This window comes from Pseudopipra pipra, chromosome 17, assembly GCF_036250125.1.
Source record: "Pseudopipra pipra isolate bDixPip1 chromosome 17, bDixPip1.hap1, whole genome shotgun sequence".
Classification (NCBI taxonomy): domain Eukaryota; kingdom Metazoa; phylum Chordata; class Aves; order Passeriformes; family Pipridae; genus Pseudopipra; species Pseudopipra pipra.
Window position 1 is genome coordinate 1,298,503 of NC_087565.1, and position 13,166 is coordinate 1,311,668.

At 55.5% G+C, this 13,166-nt stretch overlaps 1 protein-coding gene across 4 annotated transcripts in view; it reads left to right on the forward strand.

Moving 5' to 3' along the window:
* PLCG1 (phospholipase C gamma 1) overlaps nucleotides 1-13,166 on the forward strand; it is a 41,201-nt gene continuing 28,035 nt past the window's right edge. For 2 of the 4 annotated variants that reach the window (XM_064673603.1, XM_064673604.1), the window contains exon 1: nucleotides 1-260. In XM_064673603.1, coding sequence (XP_064529673.1) covers nucleotides 59-260 — 202 coding nt within the window. In that variant the 5' untranslated portion in view covers nucleotides 1-58. The remainder of the gene's footprint in view (nucleotides 261-13,166) is intronic. The other 2 variants (XM_064673605.1, XM_064673606.1) reach the window with 1 other exon arrangement.

A 13,166-nucleotide genomic window follows, 5' to 3' on the forward strand; every position in this document is an offset into this window, starting at 1 on the left:
AGCGGCGCGGGGCGCGGCGGGGCTCGGGCGCTCCCGCTCCCCTTTGTTCGCCGCTCCGATGGCGGCCGGGCCGGGCGGCGGCCCCGGCGCGCCCAGCGAGGCGGAGGCGGTGCAGCTCTGCCGCAGCCTGGAGGTGGGCACCGTCATGACCCTCTTCTACTCCAAAAAGTCGCAGCGACCCGAGCGGAAAACTTTCCAGGTGAAGCTGGAGACGCGGCAGGTCACCTGGAGCCGCGGCTCCGAGAAGGTCGAGGGGGCCGGTGAGTGCGGGGCTGGGGGCGAGCGCGGCGGGGAGCGGGGCGAGAGGGGCCGCGGTCCCTCGGGGCGATGGGTGCGGGGCTGGAGCCGCCGTTCGGGGGGCGGCGGGGGCTGGGTGGCTGAGGAGGAAGAGGGAAATGAAAAGGAATTAACTCCCGGGCTCTCCGCGCTCAGCATCTGCCCGCGGGCAGCCCGGGGGGCGCAGGGGGGTCCGGCTCCCAGCCCGGGGCCGGCCCCGGCCGCGCGGTGTGCGGGGGATGCGCGGCCGGTACCGCCACTGCCCCCGCCCAGCGCCGCCTCCCAACTTTCCGCATCCTTCTTCGGCACCGAACTTCCCCTGGGATAAACGAGGTGTTTTCCCGGGTGGTGCCTTGGCTAACAGCACCTGAAAGGCGTAGGGAGCCTCGGAAGGAGGCAGGGCTGGTGTGAGCCCTTTTGCGGTTGCACCTCGGAGCAACAGATGAGATGGAACGGAAAAGGCAAAAAGTAGGAAAACCAACCCAAAATATTGTAGTTCCGTCCTCTTCCGCGTTCCCCTCCGCACATCTGCGCGGGGGTGATGGCACGGGGCGAGCTGAGCGTGGGGCCGGTCCCGCACCCCCTCCTCGCAGTGGGTGCTGCAGCCCCGCGGTGCCTCCGGGTTCCCGCGCAGGATGGGGACCTCTGGAATGAGGAGGGCACGGGAAAGGGTGCGTAAGAAACCTGAGCGTCAAACCACAAAGATGGGTGGGAAAGGGGGCGAGAGCAGCGATGCCCCACACTGGGAAACTTTTAACGTCGGTGTTGGTTTCCCAGGTTACTGCTCTTTCTTTTAAACGGCCCTTCCCACCCCCAAATGCACTAGCGCAAGGACAGGACGAGGGCTCTGTTTGGTGCTGGAGGTGAGGAAGAGGGGATGTGAATGAAGGAAACGTGATGTAAGTGCTGGCGCTGGCCTTCCCTGTGCTGAGGGTGTGACTGGGGCACAGCGAGGCCAAGGAGGGGCTGTTGTCTCTCCTGGCAAGTGCTGCTGGCCCAGGGTGGGAAGGTGGGATGCTGTTAGTACCAGGGACTCCAGTGAGGGAAGGATGTGGAGATGATGGCCACGTCTCTGTGGCAGAACCACAAAATGCTGGTGCTTCCAGTTTGGGGCTTTTGTTTGCCCTTAGACCCTCGGAGTCCTCTACCTTTTGCCCAGTGGTGTCTCCAGGCAGATCTGGAGGGAGCCTTGGGCTCCTTTAGCATCACCAGGATGTGAAGCTCCCCCATCTCTTTCCCAGAATGGCCTCTGGGAGCAGTGAGGCAGTGGGAGACGGAGGAGAGAGTGGCAGTCTATTGACCCTGGGCTTAAGGTGTTCTCAAACTAAGGCACAGCAAATGATGCTTGTGCTGGGGAGTTTCTTGCAGAGTCTACAGACCACATGGTGCCCATGGGCTCTGGGTTCCCTCTGTGTGCCTCCCAACACATGTGGTGTTCCCACAGTGTGTGTGACCCTCTCGAGGGGGAAGGTGGGCCACACTGGAGACAGGCAACATCAGCCTGAGGAGCTGCCATGCCTTCAGCCCCATCTCTCTGATGCTGGGTGCTTTCTCCATGGCCTCCTCTCTGCACCTGAGCATCTCTCCCTGTCCTCAGTCCCCTCTTCAGGTGTCACCCAACACCCTGAGCAGCACCCATCCCCTTGCCCCTCTTTCCTCACAGGGCTGAGGAGCAGAGCTTTGCTTTAGCACTTCCTGGACAGAAGTGTGGGAGCTCTAGGTGGAAATATCAACTTGTGTACACAAATAGTGACTGTGTATCTAGGCAGGCAAGGCAAAGCCATGGGATCGATGGCCAGCAATACTAGGTTCTTGGCCAGCTTCCCTATTTTTATCTGGATGTGCTTTCTGGGCAGAAAAAGGATGCCTGGGAAAAGCCAGGTGTGTGATAGCTCCACTTCACGTGGAAGATACACTGATGTATTCCCCTCCTGGCTCATCCCCTTGGAACAGCATCTCTACTGGACAAAGTCTGAGGGTTTTCAGGTCAAAAACTGTGTGTGTGATGTTCATGGGTCTGTAACGGATGTTTATGTGTTTCTTGAGACGTGGAGACCACCAGGGAGCTTCAGACCACCCTGCACACAAGTTAGTTGTCTAAGTAGGAGTGATCCTGGGTTCTTATCCATTTCAGAACGAGTGAGTATCCACAGTGTATCACATAGAGAGGTCTTGGACTCGGGGCACATTGTGTGACGGGCCATGTACTGGAGAGGTGTCTGTCTCTGTGAACACCAAGCATAGAGGATCTGTGCTCCTTTCTCTGTGCCTGGTGGGCTGTGCAGAAAGCAGATGAGTGTTTGTCTGGGGGGGGCAGTGCTGGGGGACTTGGCTCCATGACTGACCCTGTTGGGAAGAGCACAGCCCCTTTGGCTGCAGCCCGGGAAGGGCTCATCACTGTGGGAGATGTCAAGAGCAGTTATCACCCCAGGATCTGCACGTGCTGGTCTGTCAATACTTCTCATCTCTCCACTGGCCACACTGCTTTGCCCTGAGGTGATGGGCCATCCTTTATTTCAAGTTATTTATTGAAGCAAGCAGGGTCTGAGCCATCCTCTGGAAGGAACTTTTGGCACTTAAGGACAAAGCCCTTCATGTGCATCATCTCCTAACAGCAGGGAGGTTGGACCAGGGGGATGCTGACTGGGGAGGAGGTTGTGTAGATGTGTCTCTTGGGGATATGGTTTAGTGGTGGACCTGGCAGTGCTGGGTAAATGGTTGGACTTGATGGTCTTAAAGGTCTTGAGTGACATCACCACACGTGCCTGTAGATGTTCAGGCAGCCAACCAGCCTTGCTGGCCACCACCCTGCCCGGCCTCTGCTGCCCGTGAGCTGGGAGGTGCCGGGGTGCCGGGAGGGGGGAGCCCATGCTGGTGTGACAGCCCTGTCGTGGTGCCCTGCTCTGTGACCCTTGTGTAGGGCTTTGTGAGCGCTGCATAAAGAGTGACCTTTGTGTGTGGATGGTCGGCGTGTGTGTCCCCCACATCTCCCCTCCGTGAGCGCGGCGGGGGCGGCGCGGGGCCCGCAGCCAGCTGGGCTCCCGATGAAGAGCCTCTTCTCTTGGACAGGACCCGTGCCTGCTCTTCGTTAAGCTCTTCATCCTGCTCCAGGGCGCTGGGGCTCTCCACGAGCTGAGGGCTGGGGAGGAGGGGGGAAGCTTCCCCGTGTGGGAAGCCTTCCCCTTTGGAAAGCAGTCGCCTCCTTCCCCTGTGCTTTTTCAAAACTGAAACTGAAAAATGCAGTCCTCGTTTGTGCCAAAAAAAAGGGCATTTTTTTCAATTAATATTTGTTTTTATCCAAAGGGTTCTAGCCAGCTCTAATTACCAATGCATTGCTTTCTTGCTAATCAACTCTGCAGAGGGCCTGTCTGCTGTGATGGGAAGAGTGCTAATAATTTTCTATTCTTTTTGTTAATCACCCAAAGCAAAGTAGAGCTAATCCCTTTAGTCAGTTGTCTTTTATGCATTTATATTTTTTTTTAGCTTCCTGTGTTAACTATTTTTTTTAGTATAAAAGGGTCTCGTGTTCTTACCTTCATGTGCTGGGGGGCTATAGGCCAGCTTCTAATTGATCTGTTTGCCTTGAAACACGTCAGAAAATTCAGAGAGTTTGCTCAGAGAGCAAGCTGAAAATTTGGAGCAGATGTTTGTTTTATAGAGGAGAGAGAGGAGGAAAAAAAACTACCTCAGAAAAAGCCCTGGTTGCATTCTTGCTTTCCGTGAAATGAGCTCAGTCCCGTGAAGGTGCAGAAAAGCCCTTGCTTGTGTAAAAGAAAAGAAAGAGGCTGTAAAATATTAATGCAAAGTGGCTGTGAAGTGTGACTCGTACCTGCCTCAGCCATTCCAAGTACCTGCCTCTTTCATTAGTCCACCAAGGCGCAGCTTTTTCTTTTTTACTTATATTTTTCTGAGGCCATCTGCTTAAACTGAGGGGCTTGGGGCTCTTGAGAAGCAAGCAAGCCAGAAATGGCTTTCAAGGATAAACTAGCTTGGGAGCAGCTCCTCGAGGGGTGCAGGATGGCTCCTGCACTGGTGGGTCCCCCCCTGCCCCACCACCAAGGATGCAGCCCCTGCAGCTGGGAGGAGGGAGCTCTCTCGGAGGTGCCTTGAGCAGAGGGCTGCAGAATGGTTGGGGTGGGAGGGGGAGAGCATGGCTGTGGCTGTTGGGATGGTTAAAGCTTCCCCTGCTGACGCTCTGCTGTGGGAGTTTCTTGAGTGTGGGTTTTTTGTGTCGTTACCAGTCCCCTTCCTGCTTACTAGGGTATTTGTGTTACACAGGGGAAATCAAAGTGAGCTCTGCTGTGCCTTCTCCAAACTGAAACAGCCTCTCCCCTCACTTCACAGCCCTCTGTCAGCTCCTCTTTCTTCTTGGTAGCATCTTCCAGGAAGAACAGGTTAGAAGACCCCCTACTCATGCAGTAGTAAGACACAAAAATTACCTCCTCCCTTGGCATCTCCAAAGCTTCTCTGCAACAAAGGAAAGCTTCTCTGGAGAGCAGCTGGAGCTTGGCCAGCTGGGAGATGAGTGCTGCCCTGTGGTACCTGCACCCATGTTGTCTATCTCTCTGGTTCCTTCATCTGCCAGTCAGCCACGTGGAAGGAATTGGCTCATGGGGTTCAAGCCCGCTAATTAAAATGTGCTGGAGAGGTTTTGGGTGTTCTTGGACTGATTGCTTCTCACCTACATCAAGGGCCTGAGCACTCCAAGTTTTTCAGGGCTTGGCTTTCTCCCTGCCTGTTGGCTGGACACCATGTGTGGCCAAAGGAGCACCTGAGTAAGCTGGATCTGAACATCTGGCTTTGCAGAGTCCATGCAAAGAGGTGACAGTGCTCGGCTCCATCACCTCCCATCCCCGGGGGCAGTTTTGTGGTGGGATTTCTTACAGGACTTTTAATGTGTCCCATCTCAGTCACAGCTGAGCCAGGAGTTGCCCAGACCAATCTGTGATCCCTTTACTGCTCTTTGTTTTAGCTCCCTTGCCTGCACAGCAGGGATGGTCATCCCTATCTCAGAGCCTTTGCTCAGCTCCTTATCTGATCGCAGTGGCTGCACTGCAGACGTCCCCAAGACACCATGACTGTCACCCCTGTGGCCTGTGTGAGCAGGCTGTGACCTCCTGCATATCTTACAGCTTGCAGACAGAGGAGGACAGGCCTGTCTGCCACCTTGGTGGGAGCCAGTGCTAAAGTCCCTGTCCCTGAGCAGTGCTCAGGTCTCTGCCCCCAAGCTCTGTGTGTGGCACAGCAGGTTTGACCTCTGAGTTGCCCAGTGGTGCAGCCTTCATGTAATTTCTGTGTTCCTGGGAACTCAAGCACTGCTTTTTGGCTGGGACCTTCCCCTCCAGAGAGCAGTGGGACTCTTGTGACCCGTGGGGACAGACCCAGGTGAAACTACTGCACCATGATGGGCAGCCTGTCCAGGATGTTGGACTTGCCAGCACTTGGACTGGAGCAGGAGCTCTCAGAACAGGGGCTCAGTTGTGACTGCCTGACAGTTTTGGCTACATCACACAAACTTCTGCTTGAGTTCTGCCCGTACAAGCTGCAGCAGCTTGAGCTGTGGATGGGAGCTTCAGAAGCTGCTGGAAGTGGAGCACACTTGACAGTGTGTCCAATTCCTCTGTCTCTGCCAAAGTGGGATGCTGCTGGGGCTGGTGTGACAGTTTTGTGCTGAGCATTTCATCCAGGCCATGGAACTGGCTGGCAGGAGCTGTGAGACCCCTTCCAGATCAGCCTGTTGTTGGGCACAGTGATTGCTGTCCTGCAGGGCTGTAGGAACACCCAGGACCACACTGTGGGTGGGCTGTGGTTTGTGAGGTGAAGGGGCCAACAGTGGCAGTCTGGGCTTAATGCTGGGTCAGCCAAGAGCTGGGCTGGTGGTTTGGGCTCAGGGGGTGTGGTGGTGCCTCTGGGTGTCCTGGCAGGGCTGCAGTCAGCCCCTGCTGTGTCCCTGTTCCCGAGCTGTTGCAGGTTTGGTAGGACCTGATGTAGGGCTCGCAGTGAAGGAGGGTGTGGGGAGCCCAGGAAGAGCTTGCAGCGTGTGGTGAGGAGGTGTGGGGCTTTGAGCACAGAAAACCCGAGCAGCTCTGACTTTAAGCCATTGGTTGAACCTTATCACGCAGAAAAAGGAAATATCAGAAGTCACTGGAGAAGACTTTTTACTTTTCTATTGTGCCCTGAGGTTTAAGGGCAATAGAAATCAGAAGATTTTCAAGTCCTTACAATGTTTTTGAAAAGTAACCCCCCCACACATCCTCTCCTCTCGGAGGGGGCTGGTGGAAGGCTCGGAAAGTGGATGGTGGAAGATGATGCTGAAGTGGAGCAACCAGCGGGTTACCTTGTTAGAGAAGGATAAAGGGAGAAAGGTCTGTGTGTTCAGCAGATGCTTGGGGCTGTGTGGAGAAGGTGATGTGGTGTCTGACACGCAGGGATGCCCACAGGAACCTGTGGCTGTCCCAGCAAACCTGGAGCTCGTGAGCTCAGTGGGTTGCAGTGTGTGCTGCTGGTGTCACACATGAGATCAGTTTAACATCCAGCACATCCTCTGCCAGTGGCTGTGTCCTGCCACGCAGGGGGTGGGTGATCTCATGGCTTTTCCTGTGCTCTGCTGTCCCTGCTCATCTGTTCCGAGCGAGTTCTCTGCCGGAGGTGTTACATCAGGAGGGTGTCTCCCAGGCTGGGGAGAGCCCTTAGGAAGGGACACAGTGACAGCAGCCATTCCCAAAGGGACTCTGCAGTACTGGAGAAGGCTGTCCTTTGAAATAGTTTTAATCTTTAGATTTTGAGTATTCTTACATTGCACGAAGAGCTGTTTTACATGGAAAAAACTTTTGGACATTGATTCAACTGAGAAATTTCCTAATTTCTGAGAATTTTTGACCTTTCTGAAGATCCCCCAGCAATTGGAGCTGCAGGCAGGGCTGTCTGCTTCTGGCTCTGCCAGGCTCATCCTTCCTGTCCCAGGTGTCCTTTGCCTCTTGATACATCCCTGTCACATATCAGACACCTTGATATACTGGACACTGGGAAGACTTGGGATTGTGGAGCACCCTGAGCACCCAAAGGGCCACGGGCTGGTGTCTCTAGGAGAAGCTGGCCACTCTAAATCTGTAGAAGTCAGCAGAGCTTTAGGATGCTGCCAGCCTGAACTCTGAAAGTCTCAGTGATTTTCAAACTCCTTTTCAGCTCCATCTCTGCTGCCTCTGTGTCTGGTGGCTCTTCAGCCTGATTGGGAACTGGAGGCCCTGACCTGGCCTGTCTGGGGAGCTGTGGAAAACCTTCCAGAGTCTGGCATGGACCTCTCCTTGTGTTCTTCTGCAGCTCCTCCCTTCTGTTTGCAAACATTTGTGGTTCTGTAGTTCTGGTCACTGTTTTCTGGCACTGTCAATAGGGTGCCCCAGAGCACATCTGGCTGCCCCTGGCACTGGTTTGAAATTGTCCCAGGGAAGGTCGTGGTCCAGCACGTGAGCTCCTGTGCTGTGGGATGCTGTCCTGAGCTGACTTAGCCTGCTGGCCTTAAGGATATAATGGCCAACAGCCCTGGCAGAAGGGGCAGGACTGTGCCTTACAGGTCATGTTTGTTCCCCAACCCATTACAAACATATTTATTTGCTTTTTCTTGGAATATGACTTTTTTTTTTTTTCCCTGCACATGGAATCATCAGGTCTGGGGCTGTGCTGCCTCGTGTTTGTAGTTCAGCCTCTCATCTCACCCTCAGCCTTTATCTGTCTGGGGGTGTGTGCAGACTCCTGGGTGGAGTGTGGAGGCTCTCTGTGCTCTGGATAGCACACAGAGGGATGCTGTGCCTGCTCCCTTGCCTCCTGTCACCAGGAGCTGCTCCAACATGGCACTGTCCTGCTCCCCATCTCTGCTGGAGCTCCTCTGATTCGATCTGAAGTGTGCTGTGCTCCTCTTCTGGGACTGCCCTGTGCAGAGCCCCATCCTGCTCCCTTTGAGCATCTCCCTGTGCTGTGGCCAGACCGGGGTTGGAAATCGTCACCAGGAGGGGATGTCAGGGAAGGCTGTCACTGCAGGCTGTGCTCCACAGGGACGCTGGGTAGAGCAGCTGCTTGAGAGCCTTTTTCCTGTTTACTTGCTCCCAGAAGTGCTGATGGTGTGGTGATTAAAGGACATCCCTCCTGCATGTGCCGGTGTGTCCTTCATCCCTCCTCCTCCTCCTCCTCACCCTCTGAGGGTACAGACCTCAGCCCAGCTCAGACAATGGGGTGGCTGCAGGTGGGAGCTTGGCCGCGTTGGGAGCACAGGATGTCCGAGAGGACTTTCTCCCCCTTGGCTCCCTGCCCTGGAAGCCTGTGCCCCATAAATCTGCTTCCCAGCTGGCAGGGGGTGGGGACTGGCCCTGTTTGTTTGCTGAGCATTTGGGCACTGCCTGTCATGGTCCTTCTCTCGTGAGGCTCTCATGCTCCTGGGCCCCTCAGACCAGAACACAGAGCCTGCTGCCTCAGAGCTGTGCTTGGGGACTCATCCCACAGGCATCACTCACCCACCTCTGGTTCCTCTGGCCAGGATCCCAGGGCACTTTGGATACCTCCCTTATCCTTTGAGCCTGCAGTCTTTGTCCTGCTAATCCCTCCTCAACTTCAGAGGACCAAAAAGCTGTGTCCCTGGCCCCAGAGCAGCACCCAAGTGGTGCTGGGCTTACAGGGCAGCAGGGAGTTGGCTCTGTCCCCCAACAAAGCAGCAGAAATTGGGTTTTGTTGTTTTGTTTTGGTTTTTTTCCCCTTCTTCTATGTCTCACATGTCCTGTAATTCCTTGTGTCAGCCTGTTCTCAAGGTCTTGGTGCTGGTTGGAGTATGGTCCCTGTAACCCCCCAGCAGCTCAGGCTCTGGGACATGTTATGAAGAGATCTAGAGATGAGAGTGTGAAATTTTGGGGCATTGGTACATGAGGTTTGGTATGAACCATGCAGAAGGTTGGTGTGCAAGCAGCAGTAGGTCTGTAGTTCTGGGGACCAAATAAATCCCAGATGAGGTCATTAAAAAACAATCCCAAGTGGTTTAATGCCATCACCATGCACTCCTGCTTCTCCCACATAAACTGAAAATGATGTTAACTGCATGGCTTGGGTGGTGTCTGCTCAGTGCCCGGACACTGGCAGTTGGATGGGGCTGTCAGGAGGTGCTGTTGGCTGGTTAGCCACCAAAACCTTGACAGTGGAAGGCGAAGCCTTAGTTAGTGCAGATACAGCAGATCTGATGGAAAGGGAAGAGCCTCTTTGTGACAAGAGCAGGTTTGATTTCACCAGCAGCCCCTCTGGTAACTCTGGCTCTGGTTCGTGTTGCGGTGGGTGGAAGGAACTCACATGGAGAGCCCGAGGAGGAGGAGGTGACACGAGGAGGTGACACGAGGAGGTGACAGGAGGAGGTGCCTCCCTGTGTTATTGGAGAAGGTCCAGTCCTCAGGGCCTCTCCTGCAGACAGTGGCACACAGGCAGATCAGGGGCAGGGCACACATCTGGAAATCACATCTGGCAAGTACTCGGCCCTTGCTGTGTCAGAAGAGTGTTGGAGTGGAGCGTGGGGCAGGAAGAGGTCGGGCTGTTGGGGTGACCTCGGCCGGCTCGGCAGCAGATGGGATCTTTATCCTCTCCTTCTCTTCCCAGCGTTACCCTGACACTGAGGCACTCAAGCCCTGGTAGGATGGGAACAAGCCCTTTCCCTGCTGCCACCGAGTGTCCTGGCCAACAGTCATCTCTGTTGTTAAATTGCTGTCACGGAAACTTGACTGCGTGTCTGGTGGGGTGGGTGAAAACTGAGTCACAGCATCTGAACACCACTGGCATTTGCTGCCAGTGTGACAAATCTTTTCTGTCCTTCAGTTTTCACTCCTCGCCTCTGTGCCCTGTCCTGGGGACAGTGTGTGGTCACTCTTGTCTCCATGTGTTTTGTGACAGGGCATGACTCCCTGGGCATGAAAGAGTCAAGAAGGTGCCTTTGTTGAGTGCAAAAAACCCCAAAATGCTCCAAGGAGAGCTTGCTGCTCTTGGACACTCAGGTCCCCAAATCCACATCTGCCAGGGCTTCCTCATTGGCCCTGCCAAGCTCCTGGCTGCCAGGCTGTGAGCTGTGCACTCAGGAACTGCTGGATTCCCTGTCTGCCCTTCTGTCCTGCTTGTTTTTTGCTGGTCTGCTTGATCCAATCCCCTTCCTCTTACTGGCAGTGGGGAGGAGCACTCCACCTGTCTGACAGCCTGGGATCATCAGTGACCCTCTAAGGTCCAGGAGAGGGATGCAGAGATGTTTCACAGGAGGGCTCCCTGCTGGGCCCTTCCATGGGGCACAGCTGCCTGGGGAGCAGCTTTCTCGAGCCTCTCACCCTCTCCATAGTGAGACACAGCTCTGTGTCAGTGCCCCATGGATCTGTCACTGCCCACTGCGGTACCTCTGCTCTCCTCACAGCTCTGTGCCCACCCTGGAGGCAGGGAGGTGGCAGAGGCAGGATGGAGGAGCTGTGCTGGCAGGTCTTCATCCTGTCCTCCTTCCAGTTTATTGTGCTGCTCTGTGGTCTTTGCATTGTCACCCAGGCAGGGCTGAGGGGGATGGAACCCACGATGCCATGCCAGAAAAAGGTCACCTTGGGGATGGCTTGTGGAACCTTGCCTAGCCAGACTGTCCAGAGCACCAGTGCCAAGCTTCCCCTTTCCAGTTGAGTCAGTGGAAGCTTGTGCCTCTCAAACAGACTGGGCTGATGACTGAAGGGTTGCTCCAGTGCCTGCTGCCAGCCTGTTTTCATCTGGGCCAGGGACACCCACACCTTCAGAGCAGCATCTGTGCAAGCAAAAGCTGGTGTTTTACCCCAGCTGGAGCAGCTCTGCTTCTGTTTGGGATGGAAATGTGTTCCCATACCCTGTGTGATGAAGGTGCAACAAGTCCAGGGCTCTCATGGGTGCAGCCTTGCATGTGGGAGTGGGTATAACCAGCAGCCCTGGATGCCCAGCTTGGGATTTGGTACAAAACCCCACAGCTTGACACAGACAAAATTTCTGTGGAGGACAAGAGGGAGCTCAGAGCATCCCGGGAGGGGGGTTGCTGGGCCCTGGCCTGATGTTTGCCATCTGGCTGCCTGTCTCCATGAGCTCTGCACAGGGGCTGTGAGAGCAGTGTCCTGCCTCGCTCACCTGGGGGATCAGCGTTGGTTTTCTCACTCGTGTTTTTCTTTCAGCCAGAGAGATGTGCTGACGACACAGACAGGCAGCTGCCAGCCCACAGCTGCCTTTGCTTCTTGTGCTGGGAGGATGTTTGAGAGCTCTTGAAGGCCACCTGCATGAGGCTGATGCTGGCAAAGCAGCCGGGCCTGGGGCAGCCTGGGGAGAGCTCTGCTGTGCCCTGTAGAAGCTGAGTGATGTGTGGGCAGGACTCTGCCTCCCTGCTCCAGCCCCTGGCATGGATGTGTGTGGGATGGAGGAGGGAAGGGTGGCTCCTCACATCCTCTCCTCTGACCCGCACAGCAGTGCAGCAGCATCTCCTAATCTCCCTGCACATCTCCTCTGGCTTCCTCTGCAGTCGATAAGGATTGGAGGGGGGCAACAGGGGAGGGAGGAAGAGGAGCTCAGAAGCCACAGGACATGTGACCCAGGGGCACAGGGGAGGCGATGGGCAGGAAGCGCCGGTGCCCGCAGAGCAGCTGGCGGGTCCCTGTGTGCCCTGTGTGGGCTGCCCAGTGCACTCTGCCAGCACATCTGCCCAGGTACCAGCTCCCAGGGTGGTGTGCCAGCTCTCTGCCAAATCCTCCTGCTCTACTCTGAGTGACAGGGATGTCTGAGAGATGAGCCAGGACCTGAGTCGGGATCCAGGCTGGTCCCAGTCATGCTGGCTCATCAGGAGCTCCCTGTTGTCCCATCTCCAGCCCATCAAGCTATATTTTTCCCCAGCATCTCCTCTCCCAGGGTGTGCTCTGCATGGATGTTGCTCCTTCTGGGGTAGAACTCTTGCAACAGTTGCTTCATAGCAAAGTCCACTGGCTCAGAGGAAAAACTACTGTTTGCTGATGCAGGTGAGGTGAAGCACTTTGCTGGAGCAACCTGGGACATTGCTGAGTCTGCAGGGGAAAACATTTTTACCTGCATCTTCTCCCAAGGCAGGAGAAGTTCCTGGGTGTTGCAGCAACATGAGCAGTGGGACCCAATGGTCCCCTGGACACCAGGGTGGCTGTGTCCCTCCCTGGTACAGCAGTGGGAGCGAGGGAGCTTTTTACAGGGATTTTGGCATCTCACTGAAAGGGCAGCATGGCCTTTTTTAGTTCATAGGGAGTGAGGGATGTGCTGGGGCACAGGGCTCTGCTGGTTTGGTGTTTGGATGCCTCAGCCAGGCTTCCTGCCCTCTGAAAAACCAGTTAAGGTCAAATGAGAGGCCTCAACTGGTTTCTTGTTGTCCTGTCTGGATAAGCCATCTGCTAATGGCATGGGCTTGTCCTCTGGAAACCTGATAGCTGCTGCTGAGCAGCGCTGATGGCAGGCGAGGGGGATGCAGTAACCTCAGTGCTGCATCTCTGAGCAGAGACGTTCAATTCCCTGCTCCTCTGTCTGCTTTAGTCCTGTCGATTAAGGGAAAGCTCGTGGGGTTGAGAGGTTGAGCTGTCGTCACTGAGAACCAATGCTAATGTGAGACACACAGCTATTCCCTCTGGAATCTGTTCCTCATCGCTTGGGGTGACCGCTTGGCTTCTTGTGGAGGGGTACAAAGGGCAGGACGCCACGGTTCGTGTCGTTATGGGGGCAGCACACACGTCCTAAGAGCCACCGTGATTTCTACGGTCCAACCAGTCCCAGCTCGGGTGGTTCCGTGTGCCCCATTCCTGCCCCAACCCCCCAGGATGCAGGGATGGTTTGTGCGGGGCTGGGGCTGTGCGGGGCTGGGGCTGTGCGGGGCT